We start from the raw sequence: 13,614 nt of genomic DNA, 5'->3' as shown, positions 1-13,614 counted from the left end.
GTATCATAATTCATAAGCAATGACAATAGAATTTGTAAAAAAGACAATTTCAGTCTTCTAAGCCTCATTGATAGGATTACAGGATTATTGTGTGGTCAATTCTTCTGGCATCCGTATTCTCGCTATTATGGGTCCGAATAAACCCATTTGGTGTCCAGAGGTAGTATTGTATTAGAAGTTTGTGGGTTGGATTGTGACTAAGATACCCTGCACAAATAGGTTTAGAATGGTGTTAGCTACAGATAGAAAAGCTCTTTGGGCAGAGAAACCGTCTTTCAATTGAAAAGCAAGGCATCCCCTGGAATGAGAACTTTCACAAGGATTAATCGTCTTGAGGCGAAACAGAAGAACTGAAGGGCTATCCTGGAAGATTATTTGCATGTAGATACAAAGGGACTTGGGGTGTGACACATAAATTGTTTTGCAAAATGTTCATTAATTCTTTAGTACAGGATTTTGTGGGTTGGAAAGGGGGATTGTTTTGTATCAAGGTCTGATTGTAAACCCAAGAGAGCATAATAAGTTCAGTTTGATTCATAATTCATCTTCCCTTATCAGTAAGGGGATTGGGGGTTTGGTTCATAGTGTCATGAAATCGTGTCCTTTTGTACAGCATAAAATATAGGTCTTGTATTTCTGAAAATGTCAGTGTTTATCAAACAAGGCAAATCTTTATTATGTTTATTTAGAATTGAATTTTGAAAAAAATGTATCATTTAATTCATGAGCCGAGATTGGAGTCTAATTAATTGTTATGGATTGTTTGGACTTTGGAGTGAATCTCCACTATCTCAACTCAAAATAAGCCTGGGTACATTTGTTTAAATTTACTTGACTGATTATTCACCAGAAACCAAGTGGTGGAGTTTCCCCATCATAATAATTATGAAATGTCAACATATAATTGTAATTGATTGATGTGAAATTAAATGTATCAATTTTTTAATGATTATTTTTTTATAAGAGTGTTGTAAATCTTAAATGTTGTAAATGATTAATAATCAAAAGATTTTCACCGTCACATTAGGTGAGATGTAAGATCATTTTGATTAATGCATGCAACCGGTACCGTTCTCCTGGAGAGTTAAAGACTCCAAATTGTTGCTTCATTTAAAAAGGTTTGGCTCAAGGAGCACATTATCTAGACACTCCTAAAGAGTGTCCCATTGGTTTGATACCCACCAAACACAAATGAAAGATATATTGCATTGCATATTCATTTCGTGGAAACACAGCACAAATGTGAACATCAACATTTTGAATGGCAACACAGCAGAAATATGAACATCAATATATATAAACATTAGTTGTTCAGACAAACATAACATCAGGAATCAAGGGTACCGAACCTTCAGATCATGTTCAAGAAAGGTCCAAAGTTACATGTTTCAAAAGTGGACAGACAATAGGAGCAAAGACAGACGAGCAGTAAGTCTACTTGTTTTGCAGATCCTCCAGTGCTCGCCTGCCATGCAGAGGTTTTACTGAACTGATGTTTGTTACTGGTTCACTCTTTCTGGCATTGAAGTTTTCCTTCATATCAGACTCATTGATCAGATTCTTTGGAGTTCTAGGGATAAAAATATCTCTGTTCTTCTTCCGTCCATGTGCAGTAGAAACACTAATACTTCTCTCCAAATTTGCCTCCAGAGCTTTCTCTCTGAATGAATCCAGTTTTGCTGAGAAAAAACAAGCACATTTTATTAATGATCAATACAGAAAGGAGTGTTTAATTGAAGTCCTGCTTCTAATAGATTAGACTTACCATGACTAGAGATCTCTGTAACAGGAGAACATGGGCGGCAATGAATACCCAATACTTGAGTGGATTTCAGCTTCCCAACTTCTATTGGTTGATGCTTATGCTCTCCAAGTTCCCCTGCACCAACTTGTGGAATAGCTACACCTCCATTCCCATTCTTAACATCTTCACTAGTTGAATTGGTGTTTGACATCTCTGCATCTGATTTCTTAACTTCATCATTGTCTCCAAAAAGCCAATCCATCCCAAGACTGTTGGCTACAGGCGAGGCTACATTCTCCAAGGCCTTAATTTCTGTTTGATTGAGCTCGGATTAATGGATTATTATTTTCTATGAGAGTTAATAAAACTAGAAGATGAAAAACTGCATGTATTCAACCAAGGTAGCATAGTATCCATCACTGCATTGCCAAGGAGGCTTAGGAAATGAAGATTTAGGAGAAACAAAAAAAAAAAAAAATCAATTGAGCAATTGGAGCAATTCTTGCCATGTATTAAGGATGCATTTAGCACTTACCATGCCTTGAAGCAGTAGCAGGAGGATCAGCAAAACCATCTATGCCAGCATTTACACCTTCAAACTTCAAGCCTGAGACTCTTCCTGCCTTCAAGCCTCTACCTTCTTGCACAGACAGATGTCTCTTTTTGAAAACACCGCCTATATATGAACAAGAAAAGACAAACATTTTTCAATAACGATCGAACTTATATAGTGTTGTGTGCATATGAAAAAGGTTATAAAAATGTTTTCCTTGGGATTCACCATTTTCACATAGGAAGAAGAGTTTGTTCAGATCATTCATTGGCAGATAAAATGCAATTAGAAGAGCAAAAAGCACAGAACAAAGATACTCACAACAGAATGGAACATTGTGCAAGGAGAAAGTAGAATCACCTTCATTCCTGCTATGAGAAATATCAGAAAATGATTTGCCATATGAAGAGTCTCTTTCTTCCAAAAGATGGTCACCTTCCAATGGTTGCGGGGTTTTTTCTACCGACTTAATTCCATCACCAACATTCTTAATACCAATTATTGCTTCCGTACTTCCAGTACTAACTTTGTCTGCAACAGCATTATTGTCTCTACTGCCATCGACCAGTACATCATCACAAAGATTGCATTTACTCTGTTCATCAAAAGTAGAATCTTTGGAACTTGGTGCTTCATTTAATCTCAGATTTGAAACCTCAATACCAGCAGCCATATTTTCCAAACACCCAACCACTTTTTCTGGAGACACTGTATTGGCACCTACATAACCAAATGATAGCAAAGAATTTCCATCTTCTTCCTGGTTTATCACCATTACGTTACCAATCATTGTATGAGCTTCTAGGTCTTCCGAAACTCTCAAATTTTCTGATGGTTGATCTCCCAAACAATCATCAGTCGCCACCTTTTCTTTTGCACTTTCACTGTCAGCCTTACTAAACTCTTTTAAGTCACATAGATCTCCTGCAGTAGGGACAATATAGTTACTAAACCTCATCTATATGTAAAAATTTCAATTGTAAAAATATCGTCACTAAAATGAAATATTCAAGATTGATAATCAAAGGATACTCACCAAAAGATGAAGAAACATTAAACTCTGAGGCAATGGCAGCAGCATTACACGTTTGAGGTTTGGCACAAGCATTATCAAGGCATGGTTCTACTTCTGTTGACTCATCCCAAAAACTTGGAATGTGCACATTAGTATCCATAATAGCAGAACCAGTAAGGCAATGGTTATACATTTCCTGAGCGGATTTCGACTCCACCACTTCCCTGATCACTTTATTCTCCTGATGATGAAGTTCCTCTACAACTTGTGAATTATCAATACTTTCTTTTAAATTATTCACATCCTCAATATGTTCACTCTTTGAATTGCCTTTTGACATCTCGAGACCTGATTTTTCGAGTCCAGCAGTTTGGTCATCTGTGGAAAGTCGTTTCATCCCAAAACTAGTCAATATGGGTGAGGCAGCCTCTAATTCCAAGGCTTTGTTTTCTACTTTTCAAATAAACAAGAATCATTAGTAAAGGAAAAGCTGAGCTATAATTAAAGACCACCATTATTGTTATCATTAAAAGAGGTGGTTTATTCGCCTTCATGCAAGGAGCATTTACCATAATTAGAAGCAGAAACTGGAGAATCAACACCCATTTCAGATTTTAGCATAGAGGGTTCAGTGGAATCAGCTTTTTTGAGTCCAGAAGTTTGGTCATCTTTGAAAAGTCCTTTCATCCCAAAACCATTCAATATGGGTGAGGCAGCCTCTAATTCCAAGGCTTTGTTTTCTGTTTCTCAAATAAGCAAGAATCATTAGTAAAGGAAAAGCTGAGCTATAATTAAAGACCACCATTATTGTTATCATTAAAAGAGGTGGTTTATTCGCCTTCATGCAAGGAGCATTTACCATAATTAGAAGCAGAAAATGGAGAATCAACACCCATTTCAGGTTTCAGCATTGAGGGTTCGGTGGAATCAGCAGAACAGGTGGCCACAGTACCAATATTATGGAGATCAAGTATTTCCTCAGTCTCTTTGGAATTTAGTGTGTCCTCAGAACCATATATGCCAGTATCTAAACCTTCATCAACCTTCTCACCTGAGACACTTTCTAGCATTCCTGGAAGAATAATAAATAATATTTTTCAATAATGACCTTGAAACTTTTTGTGTTCAAGGTGTTGTGTACTTGTGTGCTGTAGAAATAGGTTCTTGTTTCCGCTAATGTAGTCTTGCATGTGTATAAATTCTGAATATTTCAATGATAAATACACTGAAATTCACCGACTCTTTCTTGTGCAAATGAACGGAAAGAAATAGTTATGCATAAGTCATTACCGAATCCATCTGTGCTAGCATTGTCACCAACTAGCATATGCATATTCTTCCTTTCAGGATCCTTGCCTGTGACCAGGAAGACAATTTTCATTCAATAAGAGCCATGAAGTCATTGCGCACTACCAGTACGGAAAATGATATAGAAGATTGTTATATAATATAGCTTAAAAAAAAAAACCATATACGTAAGGAGAAGAGGAACTACAATAGCTAAACGCCTAAAACAAGTACACAATATAAAAAATTCAAAAGAAGAAGAGTTTATTTTTCAGCCCCCTTAAACAAAATTATAGAAAGTTTTTTTACTAGATATATTTTTGTTAAATAAGGTTAAATGAAAAACAACAAGCACAGAGCAAAGGAACTTACATGAGACTACAGCATCGTGCAAAGAATAACCAAGGTCGCACTCAAGCCTGTTCCAAGAGACATCAGAAAATGATTTCACATCTGACATGCTCCTTGCTTCCAGTAGACTGCCACCAATCAGTTTTTGCTCAACCATCTTAGTTCCATCCACATTATTCTCCTTACTAACTTCCATGCCTCCAGGACCAGTTATGTCTGCTGCATCATTATTGTGTCTATGGCCATCAGAGCTGATGGAAAAGGAAAGGCTTTCTCCTCCTCGGATATCCTTAGAACTTGAATCTTCACCCATCTTCCATGCAGATGCTATCCCTTCTGCAGTTTTGTCATCCCTAGATATGGAGTCACTTGAAGCTGCAGAAACACATTTTTCCACCTCTGAGGATATTTGTTTGCAGTTGTCAGGACTTCCAAAGTTCACTTTATCTTGTGATTCAAATTCTATAACTTCATTTGCCATCTGATCTGTAACAATTTCAGAAAAGCTTTCTTCATGGATGGATACATTAGGATTCTTGACCTCTAAATATCCATTCCTTTCTTTCTCGCCATCTACATACTCTTGTATCATAACAGATACAATGTCTTGCTCTTTTAATCTTTCATTATCTTCCAAAATAGACTCTTCAGCACGTTGATCACATTTTTCAAGTATGTCTTTGCCGTCCCCAGCATCTATTGCATTCTCACTGTGCTTAACCTCCACTTGCCCATCAGAATTTTCACCTACATCTTGTTCAGCAACCCCTAAAAGTATTTCATCTTCTAATCAGTGAAAATTTCAAAGACAGCATGTAACTGTAAAGCCTATTATATGTAATTTCAAGATATAAATCACCATTAACTAAGATATTCTATCGGTTTGTTATATATTATCACAGGACATGCGTAATTAATTACAACTCTGCTACTATCAAGGCCTTAACCATTTTCCCGAAACCAGAACTAGTAGCATCATTAATTTGTTCTAATGACGAAAGCAACTTATTTTTAAATCCACATGTTTCTGAAACTTCACTTATCAAAAACCTGTCATCATATGCATAAGAAATTAAGAACTATGATCACTGTACAGAATGAGTCTTTACTTTTATTGAAAGAAGCGGGCTATTATCACCTAACAACTAATTTTTCTTTAGAAAGTTTTCCCCTTCAAAACCTGTTCTGTCCTGGACACCATCTTAGTTGTATACTTGTATACTCAAGGTCAAGTTGAGATGTGGTTTCAGATGAGGACATGACATATTGACCCACATCTCACCTCACATATTAAACTCATCTTGCAAATTTTAAGAAAAACTCTAATTCTAATAGGCGCAGATTGTTGTATAGAGTCAGCCATACAACAATGCAAGGTGTCAAGTTAGCAACCCTCAATGTACCTTTCTGGATATCAAGTAGTTCTTGACTATGTTCCTTGGAAGTTGCATTTTTATCCATACTCAAATCAGGCATAGCATCCAACATTTCTTCAACTTTACAGGCCCCTTCTTTATTTTCCTCATCTTCTTGAAAAGCTGCATTCACATCAAGACACTCATCGTCTATAAAATGATAAGAGAAATTTACAACAGAGGCTATAGTTATTAAAATAAATAAAAAGTAAAAAATGAGAGGGCTTTTGAACATAGTGCTACACATGTCTATTAAGTTCGAAACTTAAACAAGAAAGTACCTAGATCCTCATCAACATTCTCCTTTTCTTTCTGATTGTTTTTGTCACCCTTGCTGCAGTATCGATCTCCTGCATTTGAGACAACATGCTTACTTAAGTGTAGACAGTTACTTAAATCAGCATCTCGTGTTATTACTAATAACCAAATATTTGTCTTTCAGTAATAAATTCACCACCAAAATAGTATGCATAAGTTTAATAATCAAAAGATGCAAAGATTTGAGGCAGAGTACTGAGACAATGCCACTACTGGAATCAATTTGACACTTGGTACAAGAGTTATCAACAGATGGTATGACCTCTGTCAAGTATTCTTAATACATTCAATATCAACTTGTCCATGATCATAGTAATTCAGATCAGCAAGTTTACCTTCAGTCAAGCAGTTGCCAATATTATTATTTTCTCTATAAGTGACATAGTCCTCCATATCAGCTTTGCTCCCCATCATTCTGTTCTCAATACCCCCACCAAGGGTCCTGATATTATCACTAATACTAGCATTTTCATCCTTGTATGTCTGTTCATCTGTAGCAAATGAAGCCTTTCCTTCCCTATGCAAGTCAGAATCACCAGTGTTCATGCAATCCAGTGGGAGAGCAGATTGTGATGTTCTCACTACACCTTCACTCTCTACAGACACCACTATATCCAGACCTTTCAAAGATTTTCTCTCATTTTCAACCTCCACAGCATCCATCGCACATTCAAGATTTGAATTCATAGTGGGTGCCACTATGTGATCATTCACAACTATTTTCCCATCAAAAGATAAATTCTGGTACTTGCTTCCATGCAACAAACCCTCAACTTCTTCACAGAGATGTATGCCTTGAGCTTTAAGTTTGTTCCCTTCAGCAGATTAAACAATCACATTATTTCATAGCTTTCAGGATGCAATCAATGTTTTTCCTTCAATATCCAACATCTACCAGAAATTATGTACAAGTAATCATTTACATCTATTAACCATTTTGGTTTTTACTTCTTTGAAACTGTTACTAGGAATTGAAAGAATATACATATCTTTCCAACTTCATTATCAGGAATATTCTATAGGCCAAAAATAAAAATGTTAGCAGTAGTGTTGGTCATCAAGAGCATAAACAAACATATATTAACCTGAATTGGCAAATTAGAGATCAGAAGTAATTTAAACTTTCCATATAATACAATATCTTTGTGAGGAGAGTTCATGGAACTGACCTTGTTCATATTCATCATTGCTACAAGAGACCCCACAGGAAGATGAGTTTTGGGCATCACCATCAGCTGGAACAAAGAGATCATACAAATGTTAGTAATAGGCAAAAAAGCTTTGATACTCCAAACAGATAACAAAAAATAAAATAAATAGAAAAAGATTTCTCTGTAAGCCTCACATTTTAAAACTACAGGGATTGTCCCACTTTCAAATGTATCCATTATCCTTTCTGCTAGGGTGATTGGACTTCTATCACCAACTGAGGATTCATGCTCACATTTGTCTTTAATTTCTTCACTGCCATTGACAATGCTTTCATTCGAGAATTTATCCTCAGCAACCTGACCATCTGTGTTGTTTGAATCAGGAAGGGCACTCTCATCCAAGTTTGAGCTTTTTTCAGTACCCCCATTTACCTCGTCAATACCAGTTGGTAAAGTTTGAGCAATATCTAATTCCTCAACAGATTCATTATCGGCTGGCACAACTTCTTCCGTCCTCTCACCATAAGAGGATTCATTCTCATATTTCTCTTCAATGTCTTCAGTAACATCTGAGATTTCAGGAAATTTAACTTCAGCAACCTGATCATCTGTGTTATGTGAATCCAGAAGAACACTTTCATCAAAATTTGAGTTCCTTTCAATAGCCTGGTGAAGAATCTCTTCAGTAACAATTGGTATCATTTGGGCACTATCTAATGCCTTAGCGGATTCATTATCTGCTGGCATAACTTCTTTTGTACTATCATGATTACATAGTATCTCTTCATTCCAGGAAGATGTTGTTTCATCAGGGACTTCAGAGACACATGTAGAAGAGAAATTTGTTCCAATATGATTTATATTTATTCCTCCAACGCAATGAGCTTGAAACTCATTCCCAACTGCACACCAAGTTGAGAAATGAAATAAGAAAATGATAGAGGTTCAGGAACTGCGCTAGGTTAATATGATCATTTAAACATTACTGAAAAATGAAACATTCTTGTGGAGCAAGTATAGACCAGTTAAAAATATGTATTATACAATATAAGCAAATGTATGTAGAGCAAAGAGCTTCCTTGTGGAGCAAGTATAGACCAGTCTCACATACCTTGCTTTACCAGTGAAGAATCTATTGGAGTTGTATCACTGGGAACGGTACTACCCGCATGCATTTCTCCAACCGTCTCTGCAGCAGCTTCAGCAGGCTTTTTAGAATCCATATCAACTTGAACCATCACTATATTGTCAATTGATTTCTGATCCTCAGAAACACTAGCTATGACCCCGTTTGCTAATTGATCATCCAGCACACCACCTCTTCGACTAATGGATTTAACAATCAATGACTCTTCTGATTCTGATCCTTCATTCAAGTCCAATAAGTTGGAAGTTTGACCTACAAGGTATAAGAACATATTAAGCACCAAAAATGATTAGTACATCTGTTTGACACCGAACTGAATAGCTCATTTACCTTCACATTCTGATCGATAGGTGAATGAATGAACATCACGTACACAGGCATTTGGAGAAACCACCACACTGCAGAGATTACCCGGAGATGCTACTGGGTTTTGTTCAACTGTGTTTTCTTGATCAGTATCCTTTCTGTTAAAAGACAAACAAGGATCATCCATAACACCCACAGTAGAGTTACTGAAGATGGCATCTTCTACTGCAACACTTTTGATATGATTAATGATGGGTTGTTCATCATTCTGTTCCTTATGTAACATAGAGGTCCCTTGAAAGTTCACAAATTCCACAACCCGATTTCCGTTCAGATGAGCCAAAATATCCGTGGCTTTCTCAATGTCCGAATATACAGTAGATGCTGCCAAACTAACTGGCTGATCCTTTGTGGCAGATTCTGTCTTCTTGCTTGATCCCTTCCTCTTCTTTCTTGACTTTTCTACAGCTTTGTTGAAACAAGAGTCAGTTTCATTTTCATTTCCTGCAGGTTCCTGTATTTCCAATCCAACATCTATCTTTGGTTCTTCAAGTGGTGAATTATTTTCAGCAGGCATACTTTCTGTCAATAATGCAGTCTTGCTATTAGATCTCCTTGAACGAGCCTTGGGTGGAAGTAGATTTTCCAAACCTGGCTCAACTTCAGGATTCCCTCCAAAGTCTTTATTCCTTGGTCGTTTTCTAATAACATCTCTTTCCAGTTCCTTGCCCATCTGCAGCACAGGAGATCTATCTAATGACTCATACACAACTACTGAACTCTCCTCTAACAGTGACGGCTCTTGGAATTCCTGCACAAGCCTATCCATTTCCACAGCAGTTGCAATTATGTCATCACAGGTTTCCGCTGGTACCTTTTTACATGCATTCCTACTAGACTTCCTTCCAGATTTAGCAGCACTAGAACTCTTTCTAGTAACCGGCTCTCTTGGTAGTTTCACGATTTCAACAGCTTCGCAAATTCCCAACTCCTTCTCGGCACCAGTCACAGAAGAAAACAATGTGGTTTTTCGTCTGGACCTCCTTAAAGGATGTTTAGGTAAGAGAACATCACTTGGCACCACTTGGGAAGCGCCTTCTGAATTTTCGTTCCTCGTTCTTTTTCTAGCTTCATCTCTGGCAACCTCCTTTCCCCCATGGAGCACAACTGCTTTACATTCCTTCTGGACTTTCACAGGTTTAATACCTTTCCCATCAACATTTTCCGCACCAATTATCACTTCCTTTTGCCCATGACCAGGTGAAAAAACAGACTCCACAGCTCCTGATGGTTGCAGTTGCTTTCGAGACCTCGTAACACGAACAGGGGTGTCCTTAATTTCCACTACTTCAACTTCTCTTGCATTTTCAACCACATCCAAAACTTCCTTCTTCTCCAAAACCTTCTTCCCCATAGACTTCCTTCTTCCGCCCCGCTTCTTTGGTTTGTACTCACAATCCGAGTCCGAGTCTTTGTCGGTAGCCACAAAGTAAAAGGTTTCATTGTCAGGACTGAACTTCACTTTCTTAACTTTCTGACTTTCAACCGAATCAATCACCATTTCAGTTGCTTCCAACTGTTTCTCCACCTGCTTAACTTCTGTTATCGAATTTTCATCTTCCTGTTTATTAAAAAGAAAAAATGCAAAGAAAAATGTCCAACAAATTAAACCAAACACCCCAATTCCCGTTCTGATAAATCACATAGCAAAAGAGGAAAATTACCAGCTGGAACTAAAATTTGTAAAATTTCATACGGATATTTCAATAAACCTAATAATCAATATAAACACGAACACAGCCAACAAATTCGATTCGCCCCAAAAATTTAAAATTTTGAACCCAAAATATAACACAATGAAAAAAAAGCAGAAATCTTTGTAGAAAATTGGAGGGGGATTACCTTAAGAAGCAAGGTAAGCCTTTCGGCCATTTCTGTGTTCTTCATATTGGCACGAATCCCATGCTTCTTGCACAGCGCTTGCAGCTCCTTCCTCTTCATCGCGTAGAAATCCATTTCTGGAGAAATCACCATTAACAAAGACCCAATCAAATTGAGGAAAAAAGATTACAGTTCAATTTCAACGAAATTAGGGATTTTACTTCGTTACCTAAACATGCCCAATGCGAAATTGGGAACCGAGAGAGACCTGGAGGATATAAAGAGATCGATGATGATGCAGAGAGAGAGAATCAAGACGGTTCTTCTTCTTCTTGGTTTTCGTTGTGGAAGTTAATTCCTTTTTGCTTTTCCGAAAATCCGATTTGAATTTTTGGCTTTCTCAGTTTCAGCGCTTCTTTTAAATTTCAAACTGAACGGGCTCTCCCGCTTTCCAACGCGAGTATCCGCGGTTGCGAGAGTAGGAATTGGACTTGTAGTCGCGGGATGAGCAATGGGGGAAGGAGAATGCGGAGGTAAAATAGTAATTTGAGAATTGGGAGAGAGCGAGTCTGATTTACGCGACCCGGACTGAGGCGTGTGTGAGATTAGAGCGCCGATGTGAAGCGTGTCCAGGAAGTTTGGGAGGCTAAAACGTGTTCAATGCCAAAGTGTCCCGAAAAAGGTTTAAGTCGTAAATGTTCATGGCTATGATCGATCAATTAGATTTTAATAATTTGCAATCCGATTGAGTTTTATGAGTTTATCCTAGTCAATATTGCTAGTCTATTCATCCTTTGTTACATCTGGCACGAGATGATAAAAAAAGAGCTTCGTCATCTATCGATGAGCAATAGATTGAATGAGCTCTTGGTATTGCTTTGTTTTTCTCTCCTTTTCAAATCCAAATCTATTTAGTAATTAAAAATTTTCAACTCAACGTATTCGTTCCGTTAACCCGACGGATCGTTGATAGCTCAATCCAAATTTGTATATGCGGGATTAACGAATACCCGATCTACCCAAGTCATTTATAATTACAAATATTTTTAATTTTAAGTAGTAATATTAAATTTTTATCATGATATCTGATCGGAGTAATATTTTCTATGATTTTAATATCATTTTCCCTACATTTTACTTGGTTATTTTCTTAACAATATCATTTCTAACTCATTTTGTTGTATTTAGGTAGAAATGAACTTCAAACGCAAGAAATGAGCTAAGGAGAGCTGGAAATGAAGGAAATGAAGAGGCAAGGAGGAAATGAGGCGCAGAAATGGAGAAATGGAAACTTTCCTAATCTAAAACAGGAAATCTCAGTCGAAGTAGGAATCCTAATGCAACTAGGAGTGAGCTCGAAAAAATGGTGTTCGGAAATGAAGAAATGACAGAGTCCTAGTTGGACTAGGAAACCTGATTGCACTAGGAGTCCTGGTGGTGCTAGGAGATGTTGTGGCTTCAAGATGACTCAAGATAGTTCAAGAATGTTCTAGAACGCACAAGGAATTTCGGCAACAAAGGAATGGGCTTGAAACTGTCCAATTGAGAAGCCTGGCCCAAAGATTGAAGCATGTGACTTGCACGTGAGGTTCTAGATCCTTCTTGACGTTGTGGAGGAACCCTAAATCGATTGTTATTGGTTTTTGCCGAAAATTAATAGAAGATTCATGAAGATTTCGACAAGAGTCCAATTAGGGTTATTTTCGGATTTCTATGGAATTCTTGGAGAGAAAATAGAGGAAGAAGAATTGAATTATGATTCTACATGCAAGGAAGCCGAAATATGGACTAGATACATGGAGAATTCGGCCAAGGGAAGTTTGCTTGCTCTCCAATTCAAATGGAATTTTCTTATTGGTTGAATGATGTCACAAAGGAGAATTCCTAGGAAACCCTAGCCCTAGGCCGTGCACTATATAAAGGAGGGGATAAAATGCTGTGAAGATCATCATGAAACCCTTAATCAAAATAGCAATTACCTCCCTTTATTCTCTCAAAGTTTCGGCCTCTCCAAGTGTTCAAGGTTTTGAAGCCGTGAAGCAAGTTCAACCTCCATCCACCATCCTTGCCGTGATCCTCATCATCCTCCACCACCTTTGAAGACCTTCTTGCGTTCTTGAAGCATCTCCAAAAGTGTAACCATGAACCCTAGAACTTTGTTTTCGGTTTTCTTACTTTGTACGTAACTTAAAAATCAGATTCTTAAGCGTTCTTTGTTTTTGGTTTTCTTGGTTGATGCGATTTCATGTTAGATTAAAGTATATGTTTTGATGATTAGTTTCCAATAGCCTTGAAGCATGATTTCATTTTAGGATTTTCAGATTTATAGTTTTCGAATTCTTTCTATGTTCTTGAATGTTTGTTGATTTTGTTCTTCAATCACATCTTTCATGTTTCGATTTCTTTGTTGACCAACTTAGGTTTCGAGTTGCATGATTGAATCCAT

The 13,614-nt window shown here is 37.3% G+C and overlaps 1 protein-coding gene across 6 annotated transcripts; it reads right to left on the bottom strand.

The window, feature by feature from the left end:
- Window positions 1-1,184: 1,184 nt before the first annotated feature.
- Window positions 1,185-11,748, bottom strand: LOC112171985. 6 transcript variants are annotated; one of them, XM_024309130.2, is made up of 18 exons: window positions 11,398-11,748; window positions 11,190-11,305; window positions 9,312-10,908; window positions 8,946-9,233; window positions 8,029-8,736; window positions 7,853-7,918; window positions 7,019-7,498; window positions 6,647-6,715; window positions 6,354-6,488; window positions 4,972-5,718; window positions 4,603-4,668; window positions 4,172-4,384; window positions 3,882-4,052; window positions 3,334-3,765; window positions 2,619-3,221; window positions 2,280-2,420; window positions 1,766-2,056; window positions 1,185-1,679 (listed from the first exon to the last, which is right to left on the bottom strand). In XM_024309130.2, the coding sequence occupies exons 2-18, from the start codon at window positions 11,301-11,303 to the stop codon at window positions 1,435-1,437; spliced, it is 6,366 nt and encodes a 2,121-aa protein (XP_024164898.1). In that variant the 5' UTR covers window positions 11,304-11,305; window positions 11,398-11,748; the 3' UTR covers window positions 1,185-1,434. The 6 variants fall into 6 exon arrangements, with proteins under 6 accessions (XP_024164898.1, XP_024164902.1, XP_024164901.1 ...); XM_024309134.2 differs by having other exon boundaries at window positions 3,334-3,690; XM_024309133.2 differs by having other exon boundaries at window positions 2,658-3,221; window positions 11,398-11,747.
- Between the last annotated feature and the right edge of the window lie 1,866 nt (window positions 11,749-13,614).

This window comes from Rosa chinensis, chromosome 6 (genome assembly GCF_002994745.2).
Source record: "Rosa chinensis cultivar Old Blush chromosome 6, RchiOBHm-V2, whole genome shotgun sequence".
NCBI lineage: Eukaryota > Viridiplantae > Streptophyta > Magnoliopsida > Rosales > Rosaceae > Rosa > Rosa chinensis.
This window is presented reverse-complemented; position numbering and strand designations above follow the sequence as displayed.

Bases quoted from the DNA above. Each gene is read 5' to 3' on its own strand.
- LOC112171985 (XM_024309130.2), bottom strand. From the start codon at position 11,303: ATGGATTTCTACGCGATGAAGAGGAAGGAGCTGCAAGCGCTGTGCAAG. The intron at 8,737-8,945 runs GTATGTGAGACT...CTTGGTGTGCAG, and splicing joins TTCTTCACTGGTAAAGCAAG to TTGGGAATGAGTTTCAAGCT. The intron at 3,222-3,333 runs GTGAGTATCCTT...TCCCTACTGCAG, and splicing joins TAATGTTTCTTCATCTTTTG to GAGATCTATGTGACTTAAAA.